Source organism: Mya arenaria, chromosome 7, assembly GCF_026914265.1.
Source record: "Mya arenaria isolate MELC-2E11 chromosome 7, ASM2691426v1".
NCBI lineage: Eukaryota > Metazoa > Mollusca > Bivalvia > Myida > Myidae > Mya > Mya arenaria.
Window position 1 is genome coordinate 28,237,268 of NC_069128.1, and position 12,651 is coordinate 28,249,918.

Genomic DNA, 12,651 nt, shown 5'->3' on the forward strand with positions numbered 1-12,651 from the left:
CTCAAACAGACTATTGATGAGTTCTGAAAATAAGATGAAAATTAACTTAACTTACATGAACACTCATTGCTTCCAACACACTAAAGGTTTGGTCATACGCGATGCATTCATTTCGTTTTTCCTTTCCTAATTTAAGTATATCACTGGTTGTATTATATACAAACATAATACTTTCTAAAATACATTATTTTTACTGACTATACTCTTACAAACGTTTATATTAAAATCGTTTAATAATGATAGCTAGAGCCAATCGTTCAAAACTATGTTAACTCCGTTAACAACGTTGTTAAATTTAAAAGGTGAAAGTTTTAAGATGTGCTCATATATTTGCAAAAAACAAGTACCGCAAAATAGTTACCTAAAACATATTATTAAAACACTGCGGATCACAACTTCCTGACAAGAACGATTTTAAAATTAACAACAATGACGTAAACAATATTGTTAACTTTAACAAAGTGCTGAAAAAAACCGTCTTATATCTATAACCTTTACATATATGTATATATTTGTGCGAAAAAGAATACTTGCTTTCGTAGTCGTTGTCGTGTCGACGACAGCCGTCCATATCTCCAGCCACTGAAAAATAAATCAAATGTGCAGGTTCATGATAAGGGTATATTAATATCTACTTTGGTTTCTATACATGTGTGTTTTTTCTTCTTGTTGACTTGTATACTTCAATACTTATTACATTGTTCAGAAATGTTTGTCACGTCACGTGATCTATCATGCCAATTATGTTAATTGAATTGATCATGTACCACGGAACACGTATATGTTTACTGTTTCAATGTCCAAATCTTTGAATGAATTCAAATCACACTCCAAATGATGTTTATGTGTTTATTATCATTTATTTTATTTTTTTTTATCATTTTTAGACGAGATAAGGGAAAATGAGTCCTATGGAGGAATGAAACGTCTATTTTTCCTGATTTCGTAACTGCCTTTACAGAACCTTTATTTGCTTACGATGTATTATTCTTAATGTCATAACCATATTGTCGAGTAATAGAAACCAAACACAGATTAAATGTCAGTGATAGGACATAGTGAAACTTTAAGTTAATTATGTATGCTCTCAATGTTATTTAAGTCTAAATGAGTTATTAACATGTGAAGAAAAGAAACTTGAAAATGACATAAAGCCAAACCACTCCGATATAACTATTTATTCCTGTTAAACCAATAGAGATAATGCCAAGCCATGTAAAAACATGACACCGTAAAACCCGATATAAATATTAATCATAACTGTTTAACCAATGCAGAAATATACTAGTCAATGGAAAGCCGTGGACAAACACGTACATATGGACTTAGAATCGCTATTTGTTTGTAAAATACGTTATTATTATAATTGTTTTAAAGAAGGACCTGGTGTCGTTTGCACGAAACATCATATTTGATATTTACTCAAAATTGACACTTTCCTCAACAAATCTAATTTTCAATTCAGAATCGATAGAATTTTTTCGTGTTCTGATACTCTATAAAGGTAGGAGAGGACGGAAGCAAATATCTCGTGCGGACATAGGTAAACACACTATCAATCCTTATATTAACATTTAAAATAAGTATTCATCACTATCAAAAATAATTGACATGTGAAAAGTAAAACTTAAACAATATGAACGTCAATGTTTCTTTATACACAACACTATGCGTAAAAACTATGTGAATATTTAAAGATTGGTTGATTCTTTTCTTGTGTTCATGCTGTATGAACAAATGCAGACACGCGTTCAAACTCTATCAAGCGTAAAAATTACAATATTTAGTATTGGTGATTAATGACCCCAAATAAATTTAAAATCATTTGAAAGGATATTGATTGCTAATTTTAAGTAGGATAATAAATTATCGAAAACACATTACTGATAAAAGTAATGCATTTCATGATGGGTTTTTTTATTTCAAGTGGTATGACTTATTTTCAATCTGTCCATGTCATTAATGTGTGTTTGTAATATTGGTTTCGGTTTATTTGCTACATATTCCTTGTCCACATATAAACTCTTTCAAATGCAACTAAGTACGGGGTCACCGGCACCCACTTTTCCCATTTGTTTACATAGGATATCTTAACGTATGCTTACATAAATGTTGTACACTATTTTGGACGTGGAACCTCTTACTACAACGGCAACGGACGTGGACTGATTGATGCCGAAAGAAATCTGCAAATTGTCGATGGATATGTTACTATCAAGCGTCAAAGACAAACACTTTCGCCAAGTCAATGATTAAAAACTGTTTTAAGATAACAAATGCCAAATATATAAAATAAAAGATACATATTGTAAATACCTCTGAAAATGGATACTTGAAAACTAAGTAAATGCAAAGCACGTCAATATTTTAATACACGACCGAAGTTATCTAAATTGCACAATTGTTAGCGCAGTCGTTTCTCAGAGAGGCGTTCCGAGTTTGATTCCCGTCCTGCGCTTATGTGAGTGTTGCTGGTGTGCGCGTGATACTCTACGCTGATAACTCTAATCTGTACAAATATACCCAAATATGTTTGTCGCGATTCTTATAAACCTTACCGTACATATCGTTTACCAGAGTCTTCCTGCATGAAGGATTACGCAGTTCCAGATGGTGAAGCAAACCCCAGACTGGTAAAAAGTTTGTACAAACAAAATTTTATGGTAACTGTTTTGTCTATCAATTTTGCAATATAAGATTCTGTTAGTCGCGGTTCTAATAAACATTACCGTACCGTACATTTCTCTTATAAGCGTTGCTATTTAGTTCTAGGTAGTGAAGGAAACCCCAGAATAGTTAATTGTTTGTACAACTATAATAAAACGGTAAATGTTTTGTCTATCTATTTCAGTATTAAAATTTATTCGTGCTTAAATATTTAGCGATGCATACATACTTCATGACTTTACACGGTGTTCATTTACCAAAGCTCATGACAACATTAAACTAAATTAAGTTCTACGATATGAAGGAATTGAATATATCATAATAATAATTATACCATGAATATTTATCTAAAGGTCATGTTACAAATACAAAGATAATAAGTATGAGAACATTATATAATAGACAACAAGAAGGCAATGAATAGATCAGTTGTATTTTAAAGGAGATTAATTTTGTTATGCACATATATTTTAACTCGGTACATATAAAACATGAAATGTGTATTTAACGATATACATCAACATACCAGAGTTTTGACTGAGGCACTTGTTTCCTGTTTTAATGTCCATCAAATCTGTGGTCGAAATGAAATAGTACGGTATTTGTATAAGATAAAATTGATGACGAAACAGCAATATAATGTAGTCATGTACATAACATCATTTTCATGATTCATGTTACAATTACAACCACTCTTTCAACTACAATTTCAAAAACATACCTGTATAGCTTGAAATCTGTGAGCACTCTGTTTGCAATGTTTGTGACTCTGAAACAAACAAACGTTCTATTAGTATTTTACAAAACAACGCCACAAAGGCGCACATAACACGTCTACACTGTTGGCGAAATGCCACAAATTATACTTAAGTGATTTTATTAAAGACCGAACAGACACTAAACGAGACGGTTTTAACCTACACTGTTGGCGAAATGCCACAAATTATACTTTAGTGATTTTAGTAAAGACCAAAAAGACACTTCACGAGACGGGTTTCAACCTCACAAGAAACAAAAGGTATCCATAACTAATGTTATTAGTTAATGTTAGGTTAAGCAGTTTGGTACTTTAAAAGAACACAGTAAGCAGTCGCTGGTGGTTTAAACAAGCTTATAGTGCTAACTGTCGCCGTTGTCGAATTATGATTTAAGAATGAAACGGACACAAAACAAGAAGTTCAAGCAAAACCCCACATAAAACAACAAAACAATGAAACACTCATGCTCTAAATTAAGGTATTCGACCAACAAATATCTAAATTGTGGATTTCATGTGACAACCAAATTATTTTTGTGTAAAATAGAAAATTAAATTGGAAAACCGTCGTTGTGCAAAGTGGCAGAATTTTTCCACCAGAATTAAGTGACTACCTGTCGTAAGCAGCCAGTTTGACCTTTGATAATATGCGCCCCATGAACTTATAGACAATGAAGAATACGGTAAAACAAATCATATAAACTAAAGCATTACTTTGACATGCACATCGATCCCTGTTGTGGGTGAAGAAATCTAAAAAAAGAAAACAAATATGTACAATGGGTACATATGCAAGGCCTCTCATAAAGGACACCAGTACTAATCTCTATACAGGGAACGGACCATGGGTACATATGCAAGGCCTCTCATAAAGGACACCAGTACTAATCTCTATACAGGGCACGGACCATGGGTATATATGCAAGGCCTCTCATAAAGGACACCAGTACTAATCTCTATACAGGGAACGGACCATGGGAATATATGCAAGGCCTCTCATAAAGGACACCAGTACTAATCTCTATACAGGGAACGGACCATGGGACTATATGCAAGGCCTCTCATAAAGGACACCAGTACTAATCTCTATACAGGGAACGGACCATGGGAATATATATGCAAGGCCTCTCATAAAGGACACCAGTACTAATCTCTATACAGGGAACGGGCCATAGGAATTTATGCAAGGCCTCTCATAAAGGACACCAGTACTAATCTCTATACAGGGAACGGACCATGGGAATATATGCAAGGCCTCTCATAAAGGACACCAGTACTAATCTCTATACAGGGAACGGGCCATGGGAATATATGCAATGCCTCTCATAAAGGACACCAGTATTAATCTCTATACAGGGAACGGGCCATGGGAATATATGCAAGGCCTCTCATAAAGGACACCAGTACTAATCTCTATATAATAATTCATATCAGATGTTTGCTGTTTTCACAATCTGCCTAAAATAAATTAGTAAATACTGAATGAATTGGACATTGACTAGAAAAATACTTCACCAACAACTATTCAACATGTAACTTCATTCAATCTTATAATCAATCTTGGGCAGAACGATGTTTGGCTTTAAACACCTTTCTAACGAGCTCAGTGTGCAGAATCACGTGACTTAATTGGGTTCTCACATGGGTCTCCACGGGTCACAACCTATGTAAGCAAACAAGTTTGTGACGTTAACATCTAAATAAGCCTTTTGACAGATACGATATGAGAATAGTCTTAGCCTTTTAAAAGATTAAGCTATTTTCTGCTTATACACGTGTGGAATATTTTAGAATTGATTGCACTTTAATGATGCAATCCTTTGCCAAAATTTCAGCTTGACGGAATTTGTAGAACGATGCAACGATAAAATTTTGGCCAAGGATTGCATCATTTACCAACAAGCAATTCTAAAATAGTTCACACGTGTAGAAGCAAAACATAGCATAGTCTTTTATAGGCTAAGAAATATTTTGATATCTTTTCTGTCAAAAAATAATTTAGAACTCAACGTCACTTACTTGTTTGTTTACATTTTTGTGACCCGTGGTGACCTATGTGAGAACCAAATTCAGTCACGTGATTCCTCACCCTGGAGCTATAGGTCAAGCTGATTAATGAATTGGTGCTTGTGAATTCACCATGTACCCCCCAACTTTAAACGAGCGTTCAAATGTTATATACACTTACAGTTAAGATGGTATACAATGTCGATAAGGCAGCTGGTTGTGCTATCACCGGCAATAACTGCTGTGCTCACCCGGGAAAGGTTATACCAAACTGTAACGAAATAAAATAGGGTTAAAAGGATGCATGAGTTTTACAAGGAATTTCCTTAAGCTCAAAATTTCGGAAAAAAGAATAAAAAAATAACGTATTTCGTGGACAGATGGGATTGATATGTATAAGTGACTGTTACCACTGAACCACAGTTACAGAAGAAGTTTTATTTATGAACATACTTTTGAACAAAGTTATCATTGTTGTTGATTTGTATCGGTATAAGGCGTTCATTGGGCCAAACACAACCAGTAACTCTTTTCTTTTTTCATAAATGTAAACAAATGCACACGCCAAAATGTGCCTTTAAATAGTGCAACAGAGGACATAGTTCCATACATAATCATACGAATACAATATATAATGAAATCTCTGAAAACCTTAATATACTGTAAGTACAAGCGTGTTTTTACTCATATTACAATTCCTTTTACAGGCAATAAATATCGCATCCATTTGTTTGAAGTGACCCAAACTGTCAGCGATAAGTGCCCGTCATAATCAAGAATAAGTAATGTAAATTGATGAAAATATAATACAATTAGCTAGTTTCTTAACAGTGACTAATAAACCTAGATATGAGGAGTTAATTGCAAGCGTAAAGTTAATGGAATGAAACCCGATATATTTTAGTTTAATTATTTATTCCTTCACCAAGATTTATTAGAGATTCTTTTGCTTGCTTTCAAATTCACATTAACTTTGTAATCTTATGAACGTATTTTATAATGTTTTTTGTCCGCACTATTTTTATCAATACGTCCCATTTTGTAACACAGTCGCATTAATTTATTAACAACTCATGTCAAAAAGTAGATCTAACGATACCTGATATCGATTTGCGTTACTTAAGCCTACAGTCTAAACATAAAAATGAAGGTGCATATGAGGATAAAGATTTGTACAAAATTGAGATGAGAACAAAATACTTACGTGAGTGATGTGTTCTACATGAAGGGGCGTTGTTTCCGTTGTCTGGGTAAAACTGGTCGTAGATACCTAGATAGTATGATAGTTTCTGAATTCAGCTGCAATTCCATTTTTGTATTTTATCGATAATAGCTGAAGGTTGAAACTAATTATTTTTAAGAAATAACTAGATCATCTTGTAGCATTGTTAATATTTAAAGAATAAGAGAGAGTGTCCATGGAAACTATATAACGGAGGTAACTTTGATATTACAGCCATCAGATGTAATACTTTTATCATCTTTATAAAACTACTACCTTTGTAGTAACTGTCTGTATGTAAACATTGCCTTCTCACGTCGCCTGTCCCTGAAACGCCAAGTTGAAATGAAATGGAAGCCGTTTAATGCATTTTATTCCTTCTCCAAAACTAAGTTAAATGTGCCTGTGATATCTGAAGTTCGTGTTATTTATTTCGCATTTGAAACGGATTTAAGGTTGATACGTACACAGTTATCAAAATGCTGTGTTAAGAAGTAAATAAATAAATAGAACGACCAAGTTTAAAAATCACAGTAACTCTAAAACGTTTTTCGGTTGAACCACAAAAAGCCACTTAAAGTAAATAACCTTTTAGTCTTTGGGGACATAATAACAAATGTCAATGCTACTGTTAAAAGGGACAAACGGGCTGTTTCATTTAGGATCATGACACCTCATTGGTAGGTTGAACCTAACCAGTAAAATAGAACCAAGAAGTAATAGGTCAAACATTATAAGTTCAAGCAATTAGAAAACTTTATTGGCTGAAAACTCAAGAAATATTTGACTCAGGACCATGATATATAATTCGTATGTTGTACGTGGTGGGCAGTAAATGATATTAAACAAATCGACGTCAAGGTCACTTTTATTGTAAACTCTTCTAAAAATATCCTTATTGCTAACGTGACGCCGCATAGGGTAATGCTGTTCTTAAATTACTCTCCTTATTTTGCAAGGAAATATCTAGCGACCAATGCAAATATAGTAAATCTAAATCTACTAATTTTTCTTCGAAGTTTATTATTCTTGAACAATATTATTCGATTATCAACAGCAGTATCTATTGAACGGACGTCATTGTTGACGCCAATAATTTGTAAAATATTTTAGGAAGGCACAAACCAAATATACTAATAACATTGAAACAGGTAGGTTACTGGAAACATGGAAAGACATAATTTTGGCGCACAGCGACAACTCTATTTTGTAATTTTATTACTAAGTTGTTATCTCCCGTATCAATTGTAATGCAAGTCTAGCATCTAAACTGTTTTGTTCTTGTTTAAAAGTACACAACAGAACATCAGACTCTTAACAACAAAAGCACTAGACATAAACATATAGCAAAGGGCATTTTAGTCGTAAAGGGCTTTCTCGAAATGAAGATAATTTCTTCATAATCTAAAGCGAAACGTATCGTGAAACTACGGTAGATTATTTTTTACGAGGAATTTTGTTTTCGTTTGATATTTGTTTTCAAAAAATGATCGGGTCGTGAATTTATAAATCCTAGCGATATGTCTAGCAGATTATTAACGTTGTTTGGTTTAACCAGTATTTATTGCAGAAAATATTGAACAAAATAAATAAGCATTTGGGCTACAGAAATGCATAACATAAACATTGAGTAAATCACAGAATTGAGTATTAACCATAATTTAATTGGTTTTACTAAATCTATCTTTGTTTTCATTGTCAGGGATAAGATGAGTACAAATAATTGAAAAAATATATTTCAGGAATTGTTTTATTCACTTCTGCTGGTACGAAGTGATTGAACTATTCAAAAATAACTGGTACAATATGAGTATTATGCCATTTTTATGGTAGGATGCTATAATTATAGAAATATAACTTCTTATAAAAGTGGATTGAGAAATACACGGTGGTAGGGGGGTATGGCATTGATAGGATTGAGGGAAGGAGGGGAAGAAGGAAGCGGGCGTGGTGTAGTCACTTACTTAACACTGTTTGAGGTCGATTAAAACATATGAAGTGTATGTTAACCCTCAACAATTTGGCCTTAAAGGTGTTTGTCATACTGTAAGAGCATATAGCAAACAAATAATTGAGAATAATAATATCATGGGCGCATTTGGGTTTGGTAAGTGGTCACCAAGCCGACCAAGTGGGTTTGTCCGGTTACTGCGGTATCCCCCACATAGCATAGACCACACTCCCGCGCAACATCGTGTCATCGAGGGTGACTTAGGTTAGTTTATCATAACTTTCTTCACCATCGTTTTAAAATATTTAATGTTTGAACTAGAAAATAAGACACGCATATGTTACGTACCGTCCCCTTGGATATTGCTTTGGTAAGGGATAAGATGGTTCTGTCCACTGCAAGCACAATTCTTCGGCATTGTCGCATGACTGCTGAACCTGTCTATGGTCAAGAGAAACATAAACACTTTCAAAGTGAAAACTACATGGAGATGCCAAAGTAGAGATAACTAAAGCTGAACTTCTGATTGACATTTTAATAACAATCTTAGTCGATTTTAGTCGTACATTGAATCGATCTTAGTGCCAAAGTTTAGTTATTTTGCTACAGATTTAAGTTAATTGATCTCAGCATTGAATTTGAACATCGAGTTTTGGAAGTAAAAAATCGATGTATTGTCATTTGTGACGTTTATACCGTTTATACAGGTTAAATATAACTGGAGATAAGTCTAAAATCCTTTATTAAAACGACCCCATGGAACGCTCAATGCAGATCAAACATTTAATATACAACATCCAAAGTATAATAATTTCTCTGGTGTTTTAAAATGGCTCCGTTCTTTTGCTGAGGAGTGTCAATAAGAAAGTATGAGACAAAACAACACAGCCAATTTGAAATCATCCATTTAATAAGGAATTCATTTATTTTCTCTGTCTTGGTGTTCATACATTTCTTAATCGTTAAAAGGTTCAAACCTTTAAAAAAGATCTTCAGGTTTAAAAAACAACAACAAAAAAACTGAACTTAAATGAGTTCAGAATTATACAATTTTTAGACTAATTAAAATATTTATTTTCAAATTTAAGCCAATCAAAATATGGTTTTCCTTTTCCGTTTTTAGGCAGTCTTCCATCTATGGCCCTTTCGCCCAATATTGGCATTATGGCTCTTATGTTGTCTTTGCAGATTTCCAGATATTGTGTCAAATGCAGTCTTACTCCCAGGTCAAATGTAATACTTGAAAAATTATAACGAAATATGAATTAATTAAATCTAACAATGTAAATTTACAATTCTGTTAACAAACGATTTTGTGTCAAATAATAGAGGAAATGTCTATGATATATTTCATTGGTAATATACTGAAATATTCTTATATAACACATTCTTAATATTTTCAATTAAAAATACACATTAATCGGCGATATTTCACTAAACAAAATTATTAATATTATTCTAAAATGCTTCACATTTATTTAAGAAACATGAGCTTTATTTTTTCAAGTTCAATTTCTAGATCTATCTACTTATTTTCCCAGTCTAAAATCTAAAAATGGGTCCGGCAACTACCAAGGTATTGTTTGCAAAGCGTTATTCATTTATCGGGCTTTATCAAACATAATCCGAGACTTTATCACAGTTATATACGCACTATTTTTCTAATTATTTAATCCTTAATGGCGTTGAACCTTTAAGGATATCACAGTCAAACCTTCAAACATTTGTCGCCATTTTAAACAATATAAAGAATAAAAGGAATAGACAAGAAACTGAAACTAAAAATGTAAAAAAGTAAACGTAAAACCTCAAGCATATAATTATTGTAGAGTATCTGGGATTGATTATATACAAAACTGTGTTCGCAGTGAACTCTACAGAGACTTACAACAACAGGAGGTAAAGGGAGTTTCGTCTTTATCATGCAGATTTAAACAAATATAACAGCCATCTACTAGTGTAAGATAAGCGGCAAAAATCACAATCTATAATCCAATCGGTATAAACTATCTTTTAAATGCATTTAAATATATATTTTATGTCCCAAATTGCCCAACTTATTGCATGCATTGGTACTCTTGCCTTAACAAATGATATTGTTCAAGTGGATTTACGGCCTTTAAGTAAATTATTAAAACTCAATGAAAATCGATTATTGATGATCATTATCGATTATCGCCGATGTTGCTCATCAACAAAATAGAACAAACAAATATTCGATTATATTCAGACATCGATACATCACTAGCCTCTACCTCTGTTCTATGATAATTTATCTTTAGGCTATTGTTTATGTTATTTTTTAGGAAAACTTTTTTCACAAACTTCAAAAGTTAGGTAAAATGTAAGGATATATTTTGTTTGTTTGTTCTTTTCACATATTCTCTCTCTTTGTTTCTAAGCGTCTATTGAAAATACTCTTTACCACTCAATTGCGTCAGTGCAAGTTTTATACAGTCTGGATGCAGGTCATTCAAATGACGTACCAGTTGGAATGCTGAAATGACGATTGAACATTCAATGAGGCATTTCAAAATCATGATGATGACGATAATGACAGGGTAAATGGTTTCCTAACACCAATTGTATACGATCGTTAATTATAATACAAATTTCAAGTGCTTTAATGTGTTATCTAATAATCATCACAAGTAAATGTAGCTGATAATCATCACACGTGTATGTAACTGATAATCATCACACGTATATGTAACTGATAATCATCACAAGTGTATGTAACTGATAATCATCACACGTATATGTAACTGATAATCATCACAAGTATATGTAACACGGATACTCATAACATGTATATGTAACTGATAATCACCACAAGTATATGTTACTGATTATCATTGCAAGTACCAGTAACTGATACTCATCACAAGTATATGTTACACAGATACTAATCACACGTATATGTAACTGATAATCACCACAAGTGTATGTAACTGATAATCATTACAAGTGTATGTAACTGATAGTCATCACAAGTGTATGTAACTGATAGTCATCACAAGTATATGTTACACAGATACTAATCACGCGTATATGTTACTGATAACCATCACAAGAATATGTTGAACGGATACTCATCACACGTATATGTAACTGATAATCACCACAAGTGTATGTAACTGATAATCATTACAAGTGTATGTAACTGATAGTCATCACAAGTGTATGTAACTGATAGTCATCACAAGTATATGTTACACAGATACTAATCACGCGTATATGTTACTGATAACCATCACAAGAATATGTTGAACGGATACTCATCACACGTATATGTAACTGATAATCACCACAAGTGTATGTAACTGATAATCATTACAAGTGTATGTAACTGATAGTCATCACAAGTGTATGTAACTGATAATCACCACAAGTATATGTTACTGATTATCATTGCAAGTACCAGTAACTGATACTCATCACAAGTGTATGTAACTGGTAATCATCACAAGTATATGTTACTGATAACGGTCACAAATGTATGTAACAGATAATCATCACAAGTGTATGTAACTGATAATGATCACAAGTGTATGTAACTGAGAATTATTACAAGTATATGTAACTGATAATCATCACAAGTATTTGTACCTGATAATCATCGCAAGTGTATGTAACTGATAATCATCACAAGTGTATGTAACTGATAATCATTACAAGTGTATGTAACTGATTATCGTCACAAGTGTATGTAACTGATTATCTTCACACGTATATGTAACTGATAGTCATCACAAGTATATGTAAATGCTATTCATTACAAGTATATGTAACTGATATTTATCACAAGTATATGTACCTGATATTCATCGCAATTATATGTCATTGATTATCATCGCATGTTTATGTTACCGATAATTATCACAAGTGTATGTAACTGATAATCATCACAAGTGTATGTAACTGATAATCATCACAAGTATATATGTAACTTATGTTCATCACAAGTGTATGTAACTTATAATCATCGCAAGTGTATGGAACTGATAATCATCTCTGATAATCATCACAAGTGTATGTAACTGATAA

At 32.8% G+C, this 12,651-nt stretch overlaps 1 protein-coding gene across 1 annotated transcript; it reads right to left on the bottom strand.

Annotated features, from left to right (window-relative positions):
- Positions 1-10: 10 nt before the first annotated feature.
- Positions 11-11,096, bottom strand: LOC128241048 (uncharacterized). The gene is made up of 7 exons (XM_052958034.1): positions 11,030-11,096; positions 8,953-9,045; positions 6,930-6,980; positions 6,636-6,701; positions 5,613-5,702; positions 531-582; positions 11-23 (listed from the first exon to the last, which is right to left on the bottom strand). Exons 2-7 carry the CDS (start codon positions 9,020-9,022, stop codon positions 11-13), a joined length of 342 nt encoding a protein of 113 aa, XP_052813994.1. The 5' UTR covers positions 9,023-9,045; positions 11,030-11,096.
- Between the last annotated feature and the right edge of the window lie 1,555 nt (positions 11,097-12,651).

Coding starts and splice junctions, on each gene's coding strand:
- LOC128241048 (XM_052958034.1), bottom strand. CDS start 9,022: ATGCCGAAGAATTGTGCTTGCAGTGGACAGAACCATCTTATCCCTTAC. Junction 6,702..6,929: donor TACAGACAGTTACTACAAAG/GTAGTAGTTTTA, acceptor CATACTATCTAG/GTATCTACGACCAGTTTTAC. Junction 5,703..6,635: donor ATGTAGAACACATCACTCAC/GTAAGTATTTTG, acceptor ATTTCGTTACAG/TTTGGTATAACCTTTCCCGG.